The sequence below is a fragment of the Cariama cristata genome, unplaced genomic scaffold, assembly GCF_000690535.1.
Source record: "Cariama cristata isolate BGI_N322 unplaced genomic scaffold, ASM69053v1 scaffold9463, whole genome shotgun sequence".
Lineage (NCBI taxonomy): Eukaryota > Metazoa > Chordata > Aves > Cariamiformes > Cariamidae > Cariama > Cariama cristata.
The window spans coordinates 22,569-46,336 of NW_009607796.1; the positions used below are offsets into that span (position 1 = coordinate 22,569).

At 48.7% G+C, this 23,768-nt stretch overlaps 1 protein-coding gene across 1 annotated transcript in view; it reads left to right on the forward strand.

Annotated features, from left to right (window-relative positions):
* Positions 1 to 18,887, forward strand: part of SEPT11 (septin 11) — a 23,727-nt gene extending 4,840 nt beyond the window's left edge. The window contains exons 2-9 of the mRNA XM_009696876.1: positions 1,008 to 1,113; positions 4,914 to 5,109; positions 5,976 to 6,162; positions 8,409 to 8,570; positions 10,352 to 10,448; positions 12,274 to 12,442; positions 17,151 to 17,283; positions 18,201 to 18,887. Coding sequence (XP_009695178.1) covers positions 1,008 to 1,113; positions 4,914 to 5,109; positions 5,976 to 6,162; positions 8,409 to 8,570; positions 10,352 to 10,448; positions 12,274 to 12,442; positions 17,151 to 17,283; positions 18,201 to 18,392 — 1,242 coding nt within the window. The 3' untranslated portion in view covers positions 18,393 to 18,887. The remainder of the gene's footprint in view (positions 1 to 1,007; positions 1,114 to 4,913; positions 5,110 to 5,975; positions 6,163 to 8,408; positions 8,571 to 10,351; positions 10,449 to 12,273; positions 12,443 to 17,150; positions 17,284 to 18,200) is intronic.
* Positions 18,888 to 23,768: the final 4,881 nt, after the last annotated feature.

A 23,768-nucleotide genomic window follows, 5' to 3' on the forward strand; every position in this document is an offset into this window, starting at 1 on the left:
GCTGAAGGCGTGGAGGGACAGGGCGGTGGGCTTTGTGGGTCGCGCAGGAAACACCGGGAGCGGTGCCCTGCTTTCTCACCCCATGTCCGATGGGTTATTTGTAAACCAGAGCATCCAAAGAGCAACACACACGTTTTTTTCCCCTTCTGGTCAAGGCCTGTAGAAGCTGGAAAGAGATGTAGCCGGCTTTAGAGGCAGTGTTGCTATCGAAGCCGTGTCCTGCTGCGGCCATGCCAAAGGGTTGCAGCAAAAGGGCGAGAGTGTTGGCGTTTCCCTTGTACCGCTGGGAGGACAGAGCAAGTCTGAGCTGCTCCGTCCCGTTGGCAGACTGAGCCAAGGAGAGCACAGGCTTGGCTCTCTGCTTACCCACACGGGTTTCTGTCAGGACCAGATTTTGGAGTTGCAACCAGGACCACGTCACAACCTGTGTCACTCCTTCGTGTGCTGTTTGGGAGCGCTGGCCTCACCGGGTGGTTGGGGGAAGCTCCCACGCTGCTGGGGGAGCGTTGAAAGGGGAGGTTGGCTGGTTGCTGCCCTAGAGCTGTACCATGGACACGAAGGAGGCAGAGTCAGCGGCTTCACCCAATTAAACAGGAATTGGTCTGCTTGCAGCTGTGACCATGTTTCACTGTGTCTCCTCTAGACATTTGCCTGAAACTTTGGGTTACCCTAGGGATATGTGATGCTCAGGCCTCGGAAACAATGTTTGGGTGTTGCAAACTGGTGCTGAATCATGGTTTGTTAGTCGCAGGCATGGAGAAACAGTCTGTTGGTGTTTGCATGCCTTGGGGCTGGGGACGTTTTATCTGTTGAGCCCAGCAGCGGGAAACTGGATAGAAGTAAAAGGAGAGCATGTTTGGGAGGCAAACCTAAGACAGAAAGATCGTGTGTCCCGAAAACTCCTGTATCATTGCACAGTTCTGACAGGACTAGGCACAACCTTCTTCCCTGATGGGGTGTTGCAACCCTGTTAAATGCCTTTCTTCTTGGTCTTACAGAGCGATGACCTTAGGAACCTGTCCCTCTCCGGCCATGTGGGCTTTGACAGCCTCCCTGATCAGCTGGTCAACAAGTCAACATCGCAGGGCTTCTGCTTCAACATCCTCTGCGTGGGTAAGTCCCCCTGCGCCGTGGGGCGGTCAGCTCACGCCAAGGGGTGCATGCGTATCCACAAATTCGCACCTTCTCCCTCCTGCCAAGGGGGACATCTGAGCCAGTGGGGACCATAATGCCAGGGAAGTGACAGTTTCTTCCCAGAGCTGCTCCAGGGTTAAAATCCAGTATCCCTCTTTTCCTTTTCTCTACCCTGTCCACTCAGTCAAAACATGGACATTTCTAGCTGTTAAAATCTACCTTTTTGATCATCCTGTGGTTCTACTTTCCCCAAGGGCTGCCTATAAGGAAACTGAGCTAACTTGGGAACTAAATGTATTTTTAAAAGAACGCTAACTTCAATCTGCCTTTCTCTGGGTTGGACGTGGAGGCAGTTTCTCAGAAATTGCATTCCTTCCCTTCCAGGCTTTGCCTGCCTGTCTCGTTATATTCTTAGTTTCTCCAGTTGGAAACGGTGCCATTTTTAGTCTCCAAATGATGTACTTGAGAACAAAGCCTGTCACCTGTTCTCTGCTGTATTTAACCTGGGTGCTCCAAGTTGGTTTCATAGCCTGAATTGCTGTGTTACTTTTCCCAAATTGTTCAGAGGGTGAAATGCGGGGATGCAACTTCCTCTCTTGGCTGGAGAGAGAGACCTGCTGTCTTGGTACTCTTGCACAGTGTCCATGGCTCAGCCCTGGGGAGCTGTGTGCCAAAACAGCTTTGACCTGTTGGTGGACCTCTTCAAGATGCCCCCAGAATGTGGTTCTGTAAATTGATGAAAATGGTGGGTTTTACACTTAGTTTGGCAGAGCAGTCTACAAACATCGTCTTTCCATTCGTTGTTCATTTAAGCCTGCAAGAAGGGAGTATTGTCCCTTCTAATGAGTTACGTTAACCAACTGGAAAAAGCCCATAACCCTCTGACTGTGATTTTTTTTTTTCTACAGCAAGTTGAGAATTTCTGTCTGTAGTGTGGGGTGAGCAGTCTGAAAAGAAATCTGGCAAACAAACTAGACTCCTCTCTGTAGCTTTGCATGTCAAAGAACAAGATAAGAGAAGAGTTGTACTTGTGCACACTCGAGCTACCAACCCTCACGTGGCTCTCCTAGCAGCATGAAACCATTTAAAATTCAGCAGGGAACAGCCCGATTAGCAGGCAGCTTGTTGATCAAAATGGCATAAATTAACTGCCTTTTTCTCTTGCAGTAAATATTCCTCTCTTAGCATGACTTGCTATGTCTCCATTAACATAGCAATTTGGTCCAACTCTTTTCTCTTGTAAAACGTACTGATCAACCATTTTTCACCCCAAATTAAAATTAGACACAAATTGCTGCCGTTGTCCAAGGAATAGAAATCCCCCCCTTAAAAAAAAAAAAAAAACAAAAACAAACAAACAAAAAACCCCAAACAAAAAACCCACCGCTTTTGAAATTTTGTTTTGAGAAAGGACAATTAACTCTGGCATTGTAATGAGAGACTTTTAATTGTGGTGTGCGTGGATAAAACGCTGTGAAGCCCGTCTAGCACAGCATGCAGCAGCACTGCGTTCACATCAGGAGCTCACTAAAATATCACTTCAGAGATTAACTGTCTGTGCCATCGGTTTAGGACTGATCTTTTCATGTGGGTTGCGCTCTACGTGAGCCTAGATTTTGAGCTATAATGTCACGTATATTTTCTGTATTCCCCCTCTTTCATTTGTTCATTCTTTTTTGAAAGCTTGCTTTATGTCCTGCAGCTTCCCAGGGTAGGAATGCTGTGACAAGCATCTCTCTGCTCGCTTATTTAACTGGGCTGTACGTAAGCACTTACTTCCCTGAGCCTAGCATGAAAATGGTCAAAGTCAAAGCCAGCAAAATGAACTGTTGAGTATCACGGAGCAACAGGCGGTTGCTGAGTAATGGTATTTGTTTCTGTGGACACAAATACTATACGGTTTTCCGAGATCTTCTAAGTGAGGGTTTTGCATGTTTTGAGAGAGATGTTCATGCTAGGAGAGCTGCATACAGCCCAGAGTGATGCTTGAGGGCAATCCCAGATGCAGACTCTCCTCTCCCACCTGATACTTTGCATTGCTTTTCTGTTACCCACTTCTACTTAAGGTTTTGGGGGTTTAGGAGGTTGGGATAGGACCCTCTGGCCAGCCCAACCTGCAAATGCCAGAGCTGCACGCTGCAGTCCAGGAGGTCTGTCCCGAATCCCAGCATCTCTCCAGTTGGAACAACTTCAGGACATTACCTGAGCCCACCCCCTGCTCACAGCATGGGTAGCAGTAGCAGTTTGAGAGCATAATTGCTAAGCAAACACTTTTGACTTAAAAATGAGATTTAGGCTAATGCTTTTATCCATGTTACTAATTGCCTGGGGATTAGTGAACCTGTAATAGTTTTAAAAGTTGGTATTTAAGCAGTGTGCTACTCTAGATTTTTTTGAAACTTTTAATGTATTTCTCTGTCTCAGTTTTTCGTTGTCCAAGTTGCATTATGGGTTTTTTGTGATCCTCTTGAAAAAGGAACAGAAACCGAGCTCAAAAAAAAGGCATAAAAACATGTAGAGAATCCGATATCTCCTTGGGAATCAGACTCAGAATTGAGAGAATTTACCACTTCCTTCTGTAAAGAAAGTTATATCAGAAGGCGGACTTAGCCTGCGCTATTAGAAAGAGAATGAAGTATTTGTTAAGTAAGAACAGCTTCCTGTCGCCTGAATACAGATGTTGCTTGCAAGGTGGGGAGGTTGGGCTCTTTGTGCCATCAGGCAGGAGGGAGCCTGCATCACCGGTCAGGTCATGCCAATGTAAAAACCACAGGCAACCCCTGAAGACTGCTGGAAGCAAATGCTTTTATGGGAAAGGGACGATGATTTGTCTCTTGCACTGCCAGTGTAGCAAGTCCGGTAACAGGGTTCTAACAGCAGCAGGCATTTGCTGGCTCATAATGGGAGGAGTCCTTTCCCTTCTCCGAGGAGGGGGGCTCACTCGGCAAATGTCTAAGTAACTGTTCTTCAAACTGTTTCATGGCTTTATTTTTAATTTTTTTTCCATATCTGTTTTTTCCACCCTTCCTTCCAGTTTAGTACTTTCTCTTCAGAGACTCTCATCAACCTAAACCCATTCTCTCCAATTCCTCCATTTCCCGTGGGAAACGTTAACAGCAGTATTACTGGAAAAGGCTGTGTGCCTCTGTGTGTGTGGGGAGGGGAAATAAGCCCTTCTCCTTCCCCAAAATAACAAAAAATCCCTGAGGTCAGCGGTGCTTAGTATCTCTGGTGATACCCCTTGCGGTGTCCTTGCCTGTGATTGTGGTACACCTCCCTTGAAAACCCAGCCCACAAATTTCTCTTGCCCTCCCAGCACAGCAGCCTAGCTCTTCACCTCTGGGTGATGACTTTGAGCTCTGAAGGCATTTGGTTTATCTTGGTGTCTGTCAGAGTGGCGGCTTTTGCATAGCACGGCCTCCTTTCAGATTCGCACCCCCAGCGTGTGGTGCTTTGATCGGGTATGTCTGCAAGGTGCGCCGCAGAGAGCGAGCAGAGCGACCTGCGGAGGAAATTAGTCGGAGCCCAGCAGCAGAAGCCAGAGCTGCGGTCACCTCCCAGTGTCCACAGAGTCCCTGGTTCAGTCCTGGGGGATTGGTAAAGATGGAGACTGTCTCAAAAGACATCTGTTCCTGCAGGGATTATTTTGCTTTGCCATGTGCAGGTAGCCTAATTCCACTGCTTCCCAAGTGGAGTAACTCCTTAGCCTGGCAAACGTGCCTGAGAATGAGATGAGGAAAAGCAATCGGACCACACTAATGTAACTTTTGTCTGCTCAGGCGAGACTGGCATCGGCAAGTCGACATTGATGGATACTCTGTTCAATACCAAGTTTGAAAGTGAGCCTGCGACACACAACGAGCCTGGCGTGAGGTTGAAAGCCAGGAGTTACGAGCTCCAGGAGAGTAATGTCCGTCTGAAGCTGACTATTGTTGACACAGTTGGATTTGGTGATCAAATTAACAAAGATGACAGGTAAATTTATTTCTGTCAGGAGAAGGAATCCTTGCGCTGATGTGCTCTGAGATCAGAAGGGCCTGACCCCGTGTGGGGAGTAGGTCCCTCGTTCCCCGGGGGTGTTTCTGATGCAGGCGTGGCAGCTAGCAGCGCTCGCCCCGTGGGACAGGTACCAGTGACAAACTGAAGTGAAGAACAAACAGGTCAACTAGGCTACAGAACTGAAACTCTCTTTCTGCCCTCCTTGTCTCTGTGCAGCTTAGTTGAAGTCTTTGCTTGTGTTGAAACATGTAAATATTTGAAAACATGAGTTCAAATGGCAATTACATTGCATCTTTCAGGGAGCTGGAACTCGGATTGTAGTTCCTGTTTGCACCATCCTGCAATGTTCAAGTTGAAGTGGGTTTTACTGCAGTGTTGTACCTAGGTGCTGATTTTCGTGTTGCGTGCATGAAGTACATACTCTGGGTAGCGTATGTGATCCCTTGTGTCCATCCACATGGACTTTTGCCATAGTGTTAAAACTAGTCATTCTGTGATCATGGCTGATACGCTAATTAATGTATTTCCTGTATGTTAGAGCCATACCTTCCCTCATTGCAGTAATGCCAGCTCCCTCTGGAGGGTTGGCTTCCATGCACCTAAAGCCCAGGGTCTCTGCTGCTTTCTCTTGCTAATACGGCCATCGTACCCTCCCTGTGCACCAGATGGAAACCCCCCCTTGCTAAGGAGGGACTCTAGGCTGGGCGGGGAGGGTCCCAAGAGGACCGCTTGTCCCTTAATGGACAGAGCACCCACGAAGCTTCCTGAGCACTGATCAGTGGCCTGTGTTGTCCCAGCAGTGAATGCCCTGGTTTTCTCTGTGCCGTGTTTTCTCTCTTCAGCTACAAGCCTATAGTAGAATATATCGATGCGCAGTTTGAAGCCTACTTGCAAGAAGAGCTGAAGATCAAACGATCCCTGTTCAATTACCACGACACCAGAATTCACGCCTGCCTATATTTCATTGCGCCAACCGGACACTCGCTGAAGTCCCTAGACTTGGTCACCATGAAGAAGCTCGACAGTAAGGTACTTGCTGCTCGTGTTATGACCCTCGCATGGCCCTGCTAGTGCTTTTGTGGTCTTGCCACAGGCTTCGTTAAACTTGCTCGGAAAAATACTGTGTGAAAACTTTAGTACCTTAGGCTAGCTGCTGGAGTGGGTCATTATTCACTGATTCATATGCTGCAGAGATTTATTAAGAGTTTAGGCTCCTCCCCTCTTCCAGTCCCATCTCGGGTTAGGAAACTTGGCTGCTTGCTCCCCAGCTGTGCTGTAAAATTAGCAATCAGAGTGGAAGATTGTATTTTTGAGGATGTGTGAGGAGACCACTGTTGGTTTTGCTTTGCTGTGGGTTAACTCGGCCAAGTTCAGTGATAGCGTTGTTCAAAAGTGAAAGATCAGTTGGCTGTTGAGAGAGAAGTGTGTTTTCCTCTTTAAATCCATAAATAAAAATGAGAGGTTGAAGTTGAACTCTGCTAGTTCTAGCGCTCAAAGACATGGTTGCCATCACTATTTCACTTCGTCCAGCAGATTAATTAGGTTTTGGTACAAAACCTGATTTGGTAAGTGTGTGTGAGATGAGAAGTACATCTAAACCACTTAGGTCATCTTACTAATCAGTGAAAAACAAATCAAAATGCTGCGTCTGCATGCTCTGACTGTGTCCAGCTACACACAAACAGTGATTGGATCTTCTACAGCAAACATCGTGTTATTCTAACCATGATCTGATACACAAGAAGAATCTGAATAAATATGTTACTCAGCATGTGCTTTTTCCGTTACCCTCCTGACTAGCAAGAATGGGAACCGAGCTGTGTTTAAATCACAGTGTTTTACTAGATACTTGCAAGAAGATTCCATCTCTTTTCTTTAGGAAAAATAACCAAGGTACAAATGTAAACCGTGAGTATTTAAACTGGGCTTTCTCCATGCTTCTTTACATCATGATTAAGCAATTTAAATCAGTCCACCTTGTGTCTTTGGCTCATTGGATCCTGATTCTGCAGAAGATAAATGATGATGATGACTCTTTATTTCCTAGAGCAACCTGTTGATTGGGTTTTATGCAGTGATGGAGAAGGATCCCCGCTCTATTCAACTTAAAATAGGGTTCTGGAGATTTATCCAAAGTGAGCTAATTGGCATTCATGTTCTGTCTTTTGGCAAAGGGGGATTTAGTAATGCCAGGCCATCCTCTGAACAGAATTAAGTGATGTAATGTAAGAGGATTTTCAAGCACTGTAGTTAAAATCCCTTCATATAGGTCAATATCAACATCTTCCTCCCTACAACTTCTGCCTGCTGCTGCAAGGAAGAGCAAGTTCTGCGAGATCAAAAGTGGAAATTGTCTGTCTGGAGGGAGCAGAAAGGGAAAGCAAGCAGGATTCCTCCTCATGCATTCTCGCTTGCTCTCAGCAAAGCAGATTCTTGTGCGGTGCTCGCTGTGCATCGATCTGTTCAGCTGCACCGAGGGTACCGTGCTGTCTCCCCTCGGCTCCTGGATGCTGTAGCTGTTGGCCGTGCTGGCAGCAGGGTGGCAAACAGCCTGTCTAGGGCAGAGAGTCGGTGACTTATCTTTCATTTCTGTGTTAACCCCATCATGCAGTTCTCTCAGATGATTGTCTGAGAGCTGTGCAGGGCAAAACCGACCCTAGTCCTGTGGTACAACGGTGTGTGGGAGCACGTGAGGGCACACAGGCGGAGGAAGCGTGCCCGTGTTAGTGCCAACCCCACGCTGTGTGTCGCGTGGCTGGTACCCAGCTGGACCACCCCAGGTGGACCATCTGCTTCCACCTCCAGTGGGGTAACGCCAGCACTGCTGCCTGCCCGTGTGTCCCTCATAACAACACCCACGAGAGGCTGTTGTCTGACTGGGTCTCTTGCAGTAATCCAGCCTGCTGTGGCATGGAGAAGTGCCTAGATGGTAATTTCCTTTTTTTTTCTTTCCGAAAAATCTTGTAATAGTCTATGACAGCATTTCCTGTCCAGCCAGTTGGGATGAGGAGGGGAATACGACAGGACAGGAAATACCATGTTGCCAAATTGCATTTAACTTCTTTCCAAGGCCATCATTGCTGCCACCTGAAACTCTTGCCCAAGGCAGCGGTGCTGCTGGCACAGCCCCGGGGAAGGTCTTCTGCTGGGGGGGTGGCGGCTGGTGGCACTTACAGGGCCATTGCTGGGGGATGCGTGCTGCTCTCCCTCCTCTCCCGGTGACACAACATGGGCAGTCCTGTCTGTAGAGGTGCTGTGCTGTCTTTGTCTTGCAGGTGAACATTATCCCGATCATTGCCAAGGCTGACACCATTGCAAAAAACGAGTTGCACAAGTTCAAGAGTAAAATCATGAGCGAGCTGGTCAGCAACGGCGTCCAGATCTACCAGTTCCCGACAGATGAAGAGACAGTGGCTGAGATAAATGCCACAATGAGTGTATGTTGGGGTTTTTTTTTGGGGGGGGCGGGTGTTTGCTTGCCTTGGTTTGCATGGCCCCATCCTTGATGGTAGGGCACATTGTGCCATGTTTCTTTTGGCTTTAAAACTGCAGTCTAAGCACAGATACCAGGCTGGCCAGAAGGCTTTTGAAGCTGGAGATACCTGTCACATGTGGGCTGCCTGGCCTGATATGCTTCATTGTCTAACAAATGATTCTCCTCTGAGCCTTTTTTTCATATCCTTCCCCTGTTGCAGTATTCCCGTCTTGGGAAAGGAAGAGGATGGGAGGCAGGGCCCCGGCGTGGTCAGGGCAAAGGGCTCGGGTTTGGGTTTCCTGTCCCAAACGGCCACTTGTTGCTTAGGGGGGGTTGATTCACTTCTGCCTTTGTTTCGCTTTCCGGTGAGAGCGGGGGCACCATCATCGATGTTCCAGCTCTTGGCAGGGCCTGCAGCCATCAGCAGCAAGGGCTCTGGCTTTCACCTCTTTTCCCTTTCCTCTAGCGATAGGGGTGGGATTTGAGGGCAAGTCGGGCTAGGGTTTTAGTGGGCTTTACAGAGGGAAATGACTGTTTCCCATGGGCCTGACTTGGAGCGCAAGGGGAAGAACCTGAGCTCGGGGTTTCTGGTGGTGATGTGCATCACAGCTGTGCCCACAGGGCCCTTGGGTGGCTTTAGCAGGGCTTGTAACACCCAAGAGGACATGCCAGCCCCAAAGCAAGTGCCAAGGACAAGTTTGAGTTATCTGTGTTTTTACAGGGAACAGAGGCATCAAGATGAAGCTATTTCCTTGCAACTTGAAGGTTTTTGTGAGTTTCCCTGCACAACTGCTTGTAGATGGGCAATTGTCACATCCAGCTGGATATCAGATTCTCTCCAAACCTCCATATTGCCTCTTTTCCCTGTCCATGTTGTGTTCTCAGGAGGGAGAAGCTGGCACGGAGAAGGGACATAGCTCTGGCAGGGTGCAGCATGAGCAGTGTGTGTTTTGCCTTCCTCTGGGGCAGCCTGGCTGCTGGGAAACTTCTTTGCCAGTTAATCACATCTCCTCTGGCACTTGGCTTCTTCCCCTCCCACCCAGGCTGTGACCACGGCTTGGCGGACACAGCACCCTCTCCCAGAGCTTGCGCCCAGCCCTTCGGGATGCTGTTAAGGCGGGGAGAGCGTGGCAGGGCTGGGCTGGCGGCAGAGGCGAGCTCCCTCCTGGCAGCGGCCACGCTTCTGGGAGCAGATCCCAGATGGTAGCTACCACACCCGCCGACAGACTGGGAACGGGGTAGACCTCGGTGACTCAGACGTGTCAGCCCAGGGCTGGGTCAGCTCCGCTCTTCCCCTTGCTCACAGCTTTGCCCTTTTTAAGAGGAAGCATTAGCAGTTATTTCTAGCAGCAGAAACCCCCTGAATTTTTAGTCTACCTTACTTGGGAGGATGTACTTTGTTTTCTTTTTATATTGTTTGACAGTTATTTTTTCTCAATGTTCAAATTCAATTCCAGTTTGTAAGACTACTTCTATGCTTAAGGTAGTCAGACGTTGTACTTACACAAAAAATATGTACATCCTTTGTATTTTTTAGAACTTCAGGATTTTGCACTTTAAGTCTGAACAGGTTTTTCATCCGGACCGTCCGGTTGCTCTTTCTAAAACACCAGATGAATTGCAAAGGCATTTAAGCAACTTTAAATCCAGCACAGCTGCCCCAGTAAACAGCTTTCTTCAGAAACAATCCCTGGCAAGGCAACAAAGGAAATCCCTAACCTTATTGTCCCTTTCCTTTTGTAGGTCCACCTTCCTTTTGCTGTAGTTGGCAGCACTGAAGAAGTGAAGATCGGCAATAAGATGGCAAAAGCCAGGCAGTACCCCTGGGGTGTTGTGCAGGGTATGTTACCGAAAGCACAAATAAGACCTGTCATCCTGTCTCTTTGTGATGAAAGATGCGTTAATCTCTGGATGGTCCTTATCAAACTCTGTCTTGAGAAAGCAAGATCACAGCTCTAAGACTTCTACTTAAAATCAGGGCTTTGCAACCCAGATCTAGACATGGAGGAGGTTTGGTGGGAGGCTGGTGGTGTCAGCCTAACCGTCGGCTTTGGGAAAGGGCAGGCTAAGGTTACTAGGGGATGCTAAATAACAGCCTTGAAAAATAAAAACTTAAATCTCCATTCTCTGTTCCTTATGCTTTTCTGCCAGCAAAAAAAGCATGAGCAACAGGGAAGGCTTGGACAACCGAGTTGGTTCAGTGTGGACCTTGCACACAAGCCTGAATGCAGACACGTAGCTGGGGGACTTTCTGGGGCGGTCAGCAGGTGCTCTGCCCTCTCAGCTTGAAGCGGGAGCAGAACTAACTCAACGCTGACTGCTTGCTGTGTCTTGTCCTGGTATCCTCAGCTGTGAACATGCAGCTTCAGTATGCAACCCTCCATAAAGGCAACCAAAAGCTCCTTTCTGTTGGAGAGCAGAGTTTGGCCAGGGCTGTGTTTGCAACCCAGGCTGTACTGAAGCTGCCAAGATAGGGCTGGTCCTTGCTTTCCCAGCCAGTGCCGAGAAGTACAGGGTTGAGACGGTGGTGGTCTGCTTGTGGCTTCGGCTGTGTATCCCCTTGGAGGATGGCCCAGCAAGCTGCAGGGGAACATTCGCAGAGCTGTTCTGCAAAACTCACTGAGTTTTTTTTTTTCTTGGTAATACAAGCTGACCCTGAAGCAGCTTCAGACTTATTGTCTTCAGCTGTGTATGCCAGAGGATAATACTGGGAATAGCTCACAATTACGAAAGAAGTTGATATGTTTGGGAAGTCTTGGACTTGACACGTATCCTGCTGGGTTCTTGCTGTTCCCAGGAAACTAGGACCAGATAGTCAAAGAGATTTTGCTGGGTACCAGAGAGACTTTGAAGATCTGGCCCTGAGCTGCCCCTTTGCAGAGACAGCTGCTTTGGTCTGAAGGGGAGCAGCTGGAGAGCTTCACTGGGTCCCTGGAGGCATGATGCGGAGTCCTCTGTTAGCAGCAGAGATGCCTGCTGCTTGCTGTTGCATCGTAAAGCAAGAACTTCCACCCCTCAGCTTTAAGCAGACCCAAACTGTTTGCCCGCACACGAAGCACACAGCCCTCCGGCCCCAGGCCCTGGGCAGACTGAACAGTTTGCTCGCCCCGGGGCTGCCCATGGCACACAGACCCCACTCGGCATAGATGTTGTTGGGGAAGCCAGGTTGTGCTCTGCGTGCTGCCTCCCTTCAGCGCCAGGAGCAGGGGCTTAGGGCTCCTTCGTAAGGTTAGCTGGCATGGAAAGGGTACAGCTTCTCTGGTGGGGTCTTCTCATAGCCTTTTCTGTCACCACTCCTACAAACTGGGACTTTGTTGCCCACCTGGGCCCCTCTCAGTGACTTGGATTTGGAGTGGATTTGAGTGGGAAGTGAAATCCTGTGTGCAAATGGATCGTCACCGTGCTGGTGCAGAAATGCACGGAGAGACGGGAGCTGTGTGACAGATGGGCAACACAGAGATCTTGCAAAGCCAGTGAAAGGCCTCGAACTGGTGCCCGTGTGTTGTGGTATGGTTTCAGCCCCAGTTCGGCAAGGCATTGTGGTGCGGGCTGACGCGGAGTTCTGCCTGCGTGCCTGAAAAACTCTCAGGCCCAGGTCCACAGAAGGGAGGGACCTGGCTCCTGGGTTTGGCGTTCTCTGTGTAGATGGTCTGTCTTTTTTGCAGTTGAAAATGAAAACCACTGTGACTTTGTGAAGCTGCGGGAAATGCTGATCCGAGTGAACATGGAGGACTTGAGAGAGCAGACGCACACCCGGCACTATGAGCTGTACAGGCGCTGCAAACTCGAAGAAATGGGATTCAAGGACACGGATCCAGACAGCAAGCCTTTCAGGTAGGAAAACGTATCTTTGACCTTGTACAGCCAGAGAGTTTGGAGGTTTTGGGGTTGCTGATGTTTGCAAGAACCAGGGATGGAATAGCCATGATCACTTAGAGCAGCTGAGACCTAAAGTGTGGCTGGGGAGGAAGAGCTTGTGCAATGGGATCTTGCCCTCGGAGCCTAGGATTTGTACAGGGGAAGCGCAGGAAAAGCTCAGGTGGCTGAGAAAGCCAATTCTTGCCTTAACACATTGCAAATGTCTGCAACCCTGCAGCAGGGCCGTGCAGGCTTTCTAGAGCCTGCAAAACGTCACCAGGGTGCTTGAAGGTGATGTGCTTTGAGGGCAGAATATGACCCATTTCAGATCAGCCTGGAAAGTTTAGGAGGAAGAAGCACAAGCCTGTGGATCTGCCTGCACCCTTTTGCTGAAGTTGCATCAGGTTTTTTTCACCCTTCTCTGAGCATCCCTTGTTCTGCCATGTCACACATAAGCTGCTGGCCCTCACTCACCAGTGTGTGCCTTTCAGTCCATCTCCTACCTGTTAGGACTGGCTGGCAGGTAAGAAGTGTTGAAAGGATGGATGTCCAAATGCTGCTCCTCTCCCTCAGTGTGGAGAGCAGTTCCTTACTGGACTCTTCAGGCTGATTTTACTGTCTGCGTTTGAAACTGTCCCTCGCTGTACGTGGCCCAGAGGCTGCTGTAGTGCAGAGCCTGCCGTGAGGATCGCTGCTGCCTCCTGGTTTCTTTGTGTCCTCAGCACCATGGGAGGGGGCATCTTTTTGTACGATGCAGGGAGAGAGTTGGTGGCAGCATGCAATCAGGGCTTGTAGGCCTGTCTGGTTGGGAACAGTTAACATCAGTTAACTGTCCACATTGTTGACTTGTCATTTTTTGAAGCTGGGAGAATCTCATTTTGGGATTGGGAAGTTGATTCCCCACCCCCTCCACCCTTGCTCTTGCTTTCCTAAAAACCTCTAAACTGTCCAGTCTTAAGTGAAGGTTATGCTCGTCTTCCTGCTGGCTGCGCTATGAGCTTCACAGACTTGAGTGAGTCTGAATGACGAGTTTATCACTTCAGAAGTGCCTCCTGATGCATTTTGTCCTTGGAGGAGGGCAGGTTTTGAGAAGTTAGCTGATACGTTAGTGGCCCCTTTCCTCCACTGCAGACTCGACTGTGTGTTGCAGCTAGCTCGCTCTGCTGCACGTCAGGGCTGCGTACAATTGCTGGGCGTGAAAAGTGCAGCCGTGTCCATGCTGAGTTGAAGGTGACTCAAGACATGAGGTGTAACTGGTTATCAAAGGGGAGATCCTGGGATAAATGTTCTTGTTGACCCTCCTAGAGCTTTTCACAGCTGGTCCAAGGTGTGCTGTGAAGAGGGTGCCACGGTCCCATGCTTGACGTTTGGCTTATTAAGGGATACAGAGTTTGTGCTGTCAGACAGCTTTATTGGTCTGAAGCCCAAGCCATTAGCCAGGGCCAACAGCTGTGTGGGAATTGGGGAGGGAGTGCTTGTTTTCTCCTTTCATTTCCTGTTTCCCATTCCTCCCCAACTTTTCCCCAATAATGGCACCCGCTGCCTTAGCAGCATCCCACGCTCCTCTCCGCCCCAGGGGAAGGCAGTCAGAAGTAAGTGTGCATCAGTGTGGGTTTACCCCCGTAACACACGTGCACGTCAGGAATTGGTGTGCCCATCCCGGAGATGGCAGCCGCGCAGCTGGCTTGTGCACGTAACCACGGACATGGTTCATCCCTGATCCTCTACAGGGGAAAGCAAGGTGAGCTTCAGAGCAAAAGGCAGAGTGGGGGCCTTGTGTTCGTGTTTCTGGAAAACAGCACTCCACGGTGAGCCGACCAAGGTCTGCGCTACGACACGGAGTTTGCATCGGTTGAGGGTTTTATTTGTGACTTGCTGAGTTTATGCAGCTGCGTTTCTTTTGCAGCACAGAAACTCTGTGGAAGCGGTCGAGCCCAGTTCTGTTACTAAGGCCAAGTGTGAAGCTTTATTGGATTTCCTTTCTGGAGAGCAATGGCTTAAGATGGGCTCAGCCCTTCCCTTTGAGGAATCTGAGGAATTTCCATTGCTTCCTGTACACGAGGCCTCTTTTGACCAAGCTATAAGTAGAAAGGAAATGAAAATGTACAGAATTTCTCCATCTGGTACGTGCTAGTTCAGAACAGTTTGCTCTGGGTGCCTCCTCCCTCCAATAAACAAACAAAACCCATGATCCCAAGCTGTTTGGCTGAGGCAGCTGGATATCTGAAATGAGGAAAACAGTAGGTTTGGTTCCCTCTGTTCTTCCTTCTGAGACCAGGGATCAAAAGCGTGCCTTTCCCCTGGGTCTGGGCCCTGCGAGCCACCGGGACCGCCGCTCTTCAGCCGGTTTGCATCAGCCGGGAGCAGGGAGCCTTTTGTACAACTGTGCACGAGCCGGGCAGAAGACTGCGGCAAAGCACTGGTGCTGTGTAGGGGCTTGTGCGAGGTGTGGCGAAGGGAGGCTGGCGCTGGTTGTGGGACCCACCTTGCTGGCAGAGCCCCACCGCTCGTCCAAGCCGCGGGAGGTGAGGAGGGAGCACCAGTGCCTCCACAGGCATCTGCTCTGTGAGATGGGGTCCTCTGTTGCCCAGAGACCCTTCTGCTGTCCTCCCTCTGTTGTGGACTGGTTTCTCTGCTGCTCTGGATAATTTTCTCCAAATACTTTTTTTTAAGAGTATTATTTGCAAGGGCATCATTCAGTGTGTGGGTGTGTGTTGGGGAATCGAGTTGCTCTTGTAATCTAGGTTCATAGGTTTGTATACTTAAAAAGCAAATTCCCTTGTCATCTTTGTGAGAAGCTGCAGGGCTCCCGGTTGGTTTGGACTGCTGTTCCTTAGGGCTGTCGGGAGTTTATTTCACATGCAGCCTGGAGTTGCCAGGCCAGTTTCTCTGAGAAGTCAGAGTCACTCCAGTAGGGAATTAAGCTTGCTAGCTTTAGGTTAGTGGTAAGTTTTTGCGCTTGAAGCTGGGGTTAGCATTGAACCTGGGACAATTAAATAGCAAGCTCCTGCCAGCCTTTTCCTGCTTGCCCATCACCCAGCATTGTGTTCTTGGAAAAGAGCTTTGCAAGAAATTGGGAGCAGTGCAGGATGTGATGCGCAGCGTGCGGTTTTCTGGTTTGGTCCGTAAGACTCTGCTGCTCCCTAGTATAGTGTGTCACTAACTGCAGTTTCAGGTGAGCAGCGAAGGCTAATCTGCCCTCGGGCTTTTCCTAAGCTCTAGCCAGACCCTTCAGGAGGGTTTATGAATTTCAGTTTCAGTGTCCACAGTCAGAGGATTAAATCCAAGACTGAATTTTAGGGAGGTTTTGATTCAGGTCCCCTGATCTGTCTGCTGTGAGTGGTCTGGTTCTTGATTTAGTTAAGAATCCAAAGATGCCTTGTGCCCTGTTCTCCCATGCACAGATTTTTGTCATTTTTAGAATCAGCATTTTTGCTTCAGTGTGTGGGAAGCTGGTGTGGTTAGCTGGAATGGTGCGATTCCTCCAGGGTGGCCAGGGCTGTGCAAGAGCAGCTCAGGGCATCCTGCTTGTGGCGTATTTTAGGAGGCAGCTGAAGTGCCCATCAGTTAGCAGGGTTAAACCCAAGACTTGGGTTTATCTGTCAAGTTTTGTTCTCCAGCTCAACACCTCCACCCCCAAAAAAAACCCAGTCAACAAAACCAAGTGACAAAAAAGCTGCCAAAACCCCCACCACATGCTAGGAAAGGCAAAAACTTGGCTTTAATGGTATTAGGATGTTCCACTAGCCCAGTGGTTAATGTGTTCCTCAGGCGCATGGATGTAACATATCTGTGTGATATCAGTGGAGTTTTCATTATAAAAAGCATTTTCAAAAAAGCATCTTGAGGGAAATAGTTATCATTCCCACACTATTATTATGGCTGAAATACCCAAATCCATTTAAGGAATAAAATGAAGAGGAATTTGGCATCCAGAGTTCCTAAGAGGCTCCAAAAATCTCAGAGGTGCATGGACAAAATATTTTGTGTCCCAAATCTTTGGTGCGGTATCTCAGTGCTGGGGAAATAAAGGAGTGCCAAGAAGTAGAGGGGGCATAAAGGAATGAAGGAATCCAGTAACGTGGTTATTTGGAGGAGGAACGCTGCTGCCTGTTCGCAAAGGCTTAGCCTCCCTTGACAGCTAAAGGAGAAAGAGAGGTCTCCCAAGGTCTCCCTGATCTGAATCCGTTGGTGATGAGTAGTGAAAATTAGTTTTGCTCTGTGTCAGTGTCATGCCTGATGAACTATATGAAGGCAGATTTTGCACTCTGATATGCCCGTGTCTGTTCCCCAAATCTTGCACTTGAAATGGAGAGATTCAGGACAACAGTGAGAGAAGTGAGTCGGTGCGACTCAAACAGATCACAGGGCACGTGAGCGTGGGGGACTGCTGTAGATGCTTACATAGTGGCTGTTTATTTTGGGGGACAATCATCCTACCCGCTAAGTGATTTACAGGATCCTCAGCAGCGTGCTCGAGTTTTCCTTGCCAGTTTGTCTTCCGCTGCTGCCATGTAGCAAGCTAGGATTGATTTTGGTGGCGGTGACCATGCCTCTGTTGTAGTCGGGGACCTCTGAGGATGTTTTGTGACACGGCAATGTGGTAAGATCACCAAAGACTGGAAACTCATGACTGTGCGTAGAACACAGCTCTAACGCTTTGTTTTTTCTGTGTTTTTAACAGTCTCCAAGAGACTTATGAAGCAAAGAGGAACGAATTCCTGGGCGAGCTCCAGAAGAAGGAGGACGAAATGAGGCAAATGTTTGTCATGCGAGTGAAGGAGAAGGAAGCAGAGTTGAAGGAAGCAGAGAAAGATGTAAGTGTATTGTAACTCAGAGGACTGTGTGCGAGAGTTTAGGCTGCGGCTTTTCCAAGAGAGCCCTGAGAAGGTGAGCATCCAGATTGCAACGTCAAGCCTGTAAAGGTGCTTGCTGTGTGTGAACAGTCTCAAGGAGATAGGAACTCAGTTCCCAGTCCTGCCATGGATTTGGGGTGTGAACCCATCACATGAGTCCTCTGCCACTTTTTCCATGTCTGTAAAATGGAGCAGGAGCATTCCCTGGGTTTGGACAACGGGAGGAGGATATATACCGTGGAGTGAGTGGGAGGTGCTGCAGTGTGACAAGAAGAGTGGCTGCGGCTACATACCCCGCAGAAATGCCAGCCTTGCTGTGCTGTGGGAGTTCTCTCTGCTCTCTCACCTCTGCAGTCCCACCCAAAGGAGAGGATATGTTTGCTACTCAAAGTCATGTTGATTTGCAGAGGGTCTCTGGCTATGGTACTGCCAATGCTGTGCTTTAGCTGTTGCACCTTTCTGGAGACTTTCAGTAAGTAGCTGAGGACGTCCCAGAGGGCAGTAGGTCCCACTCAGCCTGGTTGTAGAGGGACGTGACAGAGCTCTGAGAGCTGCCCTACCGTGATGTCCTCTGTGGGTGTGATTTGCTCATTTGCATGAGAATGAGAGAGTCTACCAGGTACGAAGCAATGAGGGATGGAACACGGGGGTTTGGAAGGGTCCAGATTCCTACCGCAGCTTACATTTCTCTGTGTGCAAGTGTGTGTTAATTGCAGGGCTTTTCTCACAAAGGCAGGCATGCTTAGGACAGGCCAATGACTTGTTATTAACGCAGTGAGGCCTCAGTGCCGCAGGAACCACTTCAGGCATTGTTACCAGTAATCAGCCTGAAACATTCTTCTCTTCCCGTCCAATTCTTCTTGTCTCTGTCCTGGCAGCTTCACGAAAAGTTTGACCATCTAAAGAGGACTCACCAAGAAGAGAAGAAAAAAGTGGAAGACAAAAAGAAGGAACTTGAAGAAGAGCTGAACAACTTTCAAAAGAAGAAGGCAGCAGCTCAGCTATTACAGTCACAGGCTCAGCAGGCAGGTTCTCAACAAACCAAGAAAGACAAGGACAAGAAAAAGTAAGCTGATGTCACCCACGTTCCTTTGTAGGGTTTATTACAGTTTGGGAGGTTGTTTTTTTCTTTCTTACTGCATGTCTGTATTTGCTTTTCCCCATTACCAGACTGGAAACTGGGCTTTTATCAGCCTGATCAAATAAAATATTTTTTTTCTAAAGGGTGGGCCAGGGACATGATCTTAATTTTTCTCTAGAAGAGTACCTTCAAATTTTATGTCAAAGTCTGACCGGTATGGGAGAGCAATTGGATGGTGGAGCTTTGACCTGTGATCTACCAGCATCTTCTGGACCAGCTCTGGGATGTTCTGGACTCAGATTTATCTGCCTGAGCCAAAACTGTTAAGAGAGTCTCTACCCGTCCTTTCTTTCACCCAAGAGTAGTCTCCAGTTCCCATTCCTTAAGGTTATAGTTGTAAGTTAGAAGTAGATTAGCAACAAAAACCACCATGTTATTTTTACATGGGAAATGCTAGTGCCAAAAGTTAGTACTTGGAAGCTTGCTTTAAAAACAAGAAGTTTTGGTTTTATTTTTTTAAAAACCAAACTACTATGGTACTGTAATTGCAGGTAAATGGCATTTGTGGTTGTATCAAGTTGACATAAGCTAAGAAACCCCTACCTTTTAGTAAAGATAATGGCACTGTTTTTTACTATTTTCTATTTGTATGCTAGGAGTATAATCCTATACCCTTCAGTACTCTGAGATTCCAGGAACTTAGTAGGCACCAAGTGTATCTGCGGACAGTCTGTCCCATGATCAGTATTTGGAGGCAGGATTTTCAGATGTGCTCAGTTTGGACCTAACTCTGTGTCTGTTGAAACTGGAGGAATGTTGCCATTGACTTGGGCTCAGAGTTAAGTCACTGCAGAGCTCCACTGAAAACCTTGAGCTTTAGATTGATCCAAATGGATGTGACCTCCTTCTTGCAGCCAGTACTTGGAGATGGCTCTGTTTAGCTTGCTATTAGTGCAGGAGACCCCGATTTATTACGTGATACTGGCGACTTCACCGTGCTTTAAAAACCAGAACGCAAGGTCCACTTAGATGTGATGTGTGCTGTGAAGCCAGACAAACCTTGCAGAGGTGAAGTGAACTGCACACGGCTTGTTTGTGTAGCACAGCAAGGCAGGTTACTGTCACAGAGGATGCTTTGGGGCTCTCGGTCGTAACTTCCATTCTCTCTTTCCGTACCTAGTAAGGGGATACTCACGCAAGTCCTTTCTGGGTCATCTGTGATAATGGCACTAGTTGGTAACTGCAATCGGGAAAGCTGTAGAGGTGCTGATGCAGCAAATCTCACTGGAAAAAGCTTCTTTAACCCACACACAAAAATGACAGTTCCACGCTTCTCTTAACAGCCGATAGCGAAGGGGTGCATTCCTTAGTAGACTCTGGCAGAGCAACCTACCCGATTAACACTAAGCTGTCGCTGTTGAAAGAACCAAAATGCTAGTAGGGGTGTGGTGTGGACACTTTTGTCTCCCTTGCTAACCTATGAACCTAAGCCAGGTCTGAGCTGTCTTACAGCGTGAGCCTATGAGATTCTGTTGTATTGCATATATACCAGTATATTTTTTGTATACTTTGGGAAGTTACGCTGATGCTCACTGCATGTCCCCTGTCTCTGCTGCTGGTTCGGTGCCCATCACTTGTTGCTTCTGCCCCCGCCTTCCCCAGGGAAGGTGGGGAGGGCCTAGGGCTAGTTCCTCAGCTGATGTAACTTGAGGTAGCTCCTATGGAGCCGTGCTGCTTTACGCTAACTGAGAACCTGGCTTTCGGCACCCGCTGAAACACGTAGAGCGCTTGTGTGCTGCATGCTCTGCTTGGGCAAAGAAGTCATTGCAGACTGATCCGTGCCATCCTGAGCTGTAGAAACAGTAAGCGTTGGCAGCTAACGTCCAAGCATGCTGAAATACCGTTCTGCGAGGATGCCTGTAAATAGGATAGGCTGAAACGCCAGTCTTCTCGTGCGTGAGAATTCAGACATGGTGACCTGTTTCTTAAAACAAATAGAAAATTTTGAAGACTCTTTTTCTAATCTCAATAGAGTTGGTAGTTTAATATTTTTAAGAACTCTGCGGTCAGTTTTGTCACCTCTTAGACATGAGACCAGTGCAGTATATAACAGTCTGGGGAGTTTTCTAACTTTTGGTAGTCTGTGTTGGCTACTATTTGCTTCTGTGAAGTTGGCTGGCACATGCACAATGTTGTGGGTGTGATACATGGATGTTTCTAGCAACCTTGACAAACACAGTTTCTGCTTTGCTGATGCATTCACAGAAATCCAGTCATGAGGAACATGCACGTGTCTTAGTGTGTCCTCTCAGTGTCGCTCCACACCAGGTGCTGTAACTGCTTCAGTTGTTCTTTAGTGTCTGAATTACTAACGGAGGCTTTAAAGGGAAATGCTGATGCTTCTGCCTTGTAGCACACCTTGGTTTTTCTAAAGGCTTTAAGTTCCTTCTTGCACTCTAACGAAAAGCTGCGGGTTGTATAGGTAAGGCTTTCAACCTCTCTCTGTGCTGACGTGGACTGTGGTGGTTCTTGGGCAGTTGCCAGAAGAAATCCTTGCCACGCACGATCCTTGTAACCTCCCCAGAAAGTAATTCACGGGAATGCTTTTTTCTCAAGGTGGGATCCGATTTCTCCAGCTTGGACACCAGAGACTTTCCACTGTGCTGCGCAAGCCGGAGGGAAGGCTCAGGGTGAATTCTACTCTTGGCCTAACTCCATGAGGGAGAACTTGGCCCTCCTGGTTTCCAGACTGTTCTTGTAGGAACAACTTGTCTTTTTATACCTTTTTTTTGGTAATCCATTTCTCCGATTCCCGTAGCTTGTGTTTTTTTCATCTAAAATTGTTGCAGCTCTGGCCTGATGACAGGAGTGTGCTGTTCTCAGGGCAGCGCATCCGTGTACCTCAGACACGCGTGTGGCTGTAGAACAGGCACGGACTCAAGTACTTTCCTGAACGTGGGGCTGAGCATACTTATCAAACCCCTGCTGTAATCTTGGGATGGGACTGTGCTTTAAACCTGAGCAATCTGGAGACGGTTCCTGGCAATGGACTTGGCAAAACCAAATAGGAGCAGCGAAAGGCCTTCTGGTGCTTGCCTGTTGTTTGGTAGATGGCCACATGCATGCCTCGACACGTGCCGTTGTGTTACTTGCTCATCTTCAACCCCCCCAGGAGCCAGGACCATCTGTTTGGGCTCTGTTTCTGTTTATTTCAAGCTATTTCTAAAAACCAGATTAAAAACTTTTTTCCAGTTTCCTTTCTACGTAATAGTTTCCAGCCCAGTGTGACGGGGCTGACCGTCGTGGGCTGTGCTTGGTCCCAAAGCAATCCCTGAGCTGTGACACGCGGCTGTGCCCTGAGCTGTAACACGTATGTCAGGGCCTGCCCCAGCACCCTGTAAAAAGAGGGGTTTGTTGGTATCCGAAGGATCCGACTTGATTCAGAAAGCTGATGTGCTCAAGTGCCGGGAGACATCCTGGTGCCCAGGGCTGAGATACCCGAGTCCGGGCAAAGGCTGAGCACGCAGCCTTCCGCAAGAGCGCCCGTCTCAAGTGTCCCAAGCTGGACACCTGCAGCCATGCCCCCAGCCCTGCGCCTCCTCAAACAACGAAACCTGAGGACACCAACCGCTGCACGGTTACAGGCTGTAACCGGACTAACTTACGTGGCTGGTTGGTCAGTAGTTCTGCCCCGCAGTTTTTCTTTTTGCTTTTGCTTGTGGTGGGCTGGAGTAGAGCCCAGCCTGGAGGTTTAATTTCTTTATAATTCTGTAATCCATCTGCATGCCCACCCACCAGAGTGGGTTGCTGGTGTTGGCTCTCCCAGCTTTCTTTGGTTTTGGTTTTTGTTTTTTTTTTTTCTCATTTTGGGTTCCATTATTGCTAACTTTTTTGTTTTTTGTTCTTTTTTTAACTTGCAGTGCAAGCTTCACATAAAGCCTGTCAAGCCAAGGATGTTCCTGCATTCACCTGCTTTTGCAGTAATGTGTGTCTGCCATCTGTTTTCTTTCTTTTTTTCTTTTTTCTTTTTTTTTAACATGAATAACTATTAACTCATCTAATAACATAGTGGGAGCAAGAAGGATTGGGTGCAGGACTGTATGCAACTGGAATTCAGGGGTGGGTGGAGGGCCAAGGTAACGATGCCATATATTTTTTTTTTCTCATCAAAACCAGCAGCAGTAAATGATTCTTGGCCCCAAATTTGACCTGAGAGTTGGGGCTGGCCGTCAGCAGCTCGGGCGAGCGTTGCTGACTGGATGGGGCCCTCGGTGCTGCAGGCCTGCCCGGCTCTCGGAGGGCTGGCTGCAGGAGCCCTGCGCTGAAGGGCTCCCTGGGCCCGCAGAAACCGGCCACAGGGGATTACCGCCGGGCCAGGCTCACGGCCAGGTCCCCGCTGTGGGTGAACGCTGGAGTTTAGTCCGACCCATGTTCCTTTGATAGCCGATGTGTTAGAGCAGCATCAGTCCCGCTGTTGGGGGAGAGGGAGGGGGGTATGTGTGTGTAGATAACAAAAGTTTAACTGACCTTGCATGCCATTACATTTGCATGATATTTTTAATTAGTTCCTGTTTTTGTTGTCTGACCTGATCATACTGGTTGGCTTAGATTTATTGTCATGTGCTGGCATATTTTTACAGCCACCCTTCCAGTTCAGTGTAGTAGCTCCCTGCCGAATGCTGCGGTGGGAGCCGCGCGGCGCTGCAGGTGCCTGGGAGAAGGACCCTTTCCATTACTGCCTGCCACCTCTGGCTTGCCTGACCGTAACCTTTGAAACCTCGCTTAAAATAGTACCTGGGTTCCAGTGTGTGTGATCTTAGCGAGACAGAGCGGCCCTTATGGAATCAAATGCCTGGGCGGGGGGAAGACGTAGCCTTCAGCATCCTCGTAGAGCTTCAGGAGGACTCCTGCACGCACTTAAATACAGACTTGCAAAGCTGTGGGATCCAGAATGTCACGTCAAGGAAGAGGTGCCTGGGCACGCGTTCCCCACCCTCCTCACCAGCCCTCCTGCACCAGGGACAATGTCCCATTCGGGTGTCCCTTGAACGCCCAAGGGAGATGTAGCGTAAGCCAGGCCTTGCTCTGTGACCAGTGCGGTGCGGAAATTGGGCTGTTTAATGTGTATTTTCTATGCCATTGCTTTTTGGACAGAATCTTTCCTTTCCTTCCCAAGAAGTGGCGAGCCATGCTTACCCTATGACTTCTGGATTTCTTTCTCTTCTGCTGATGCACAGCCAGCATTTCCGCTGCTCCTGGCTAGGTAGTCTCCTCTTTCTTTAAAGCACTCTCAAAAAGAACTCTTTCCACCTAAGTCTCACGCCTTGCAGCTCTTTGCTTGTTTCTGGGATGGAATTTCTTGTCT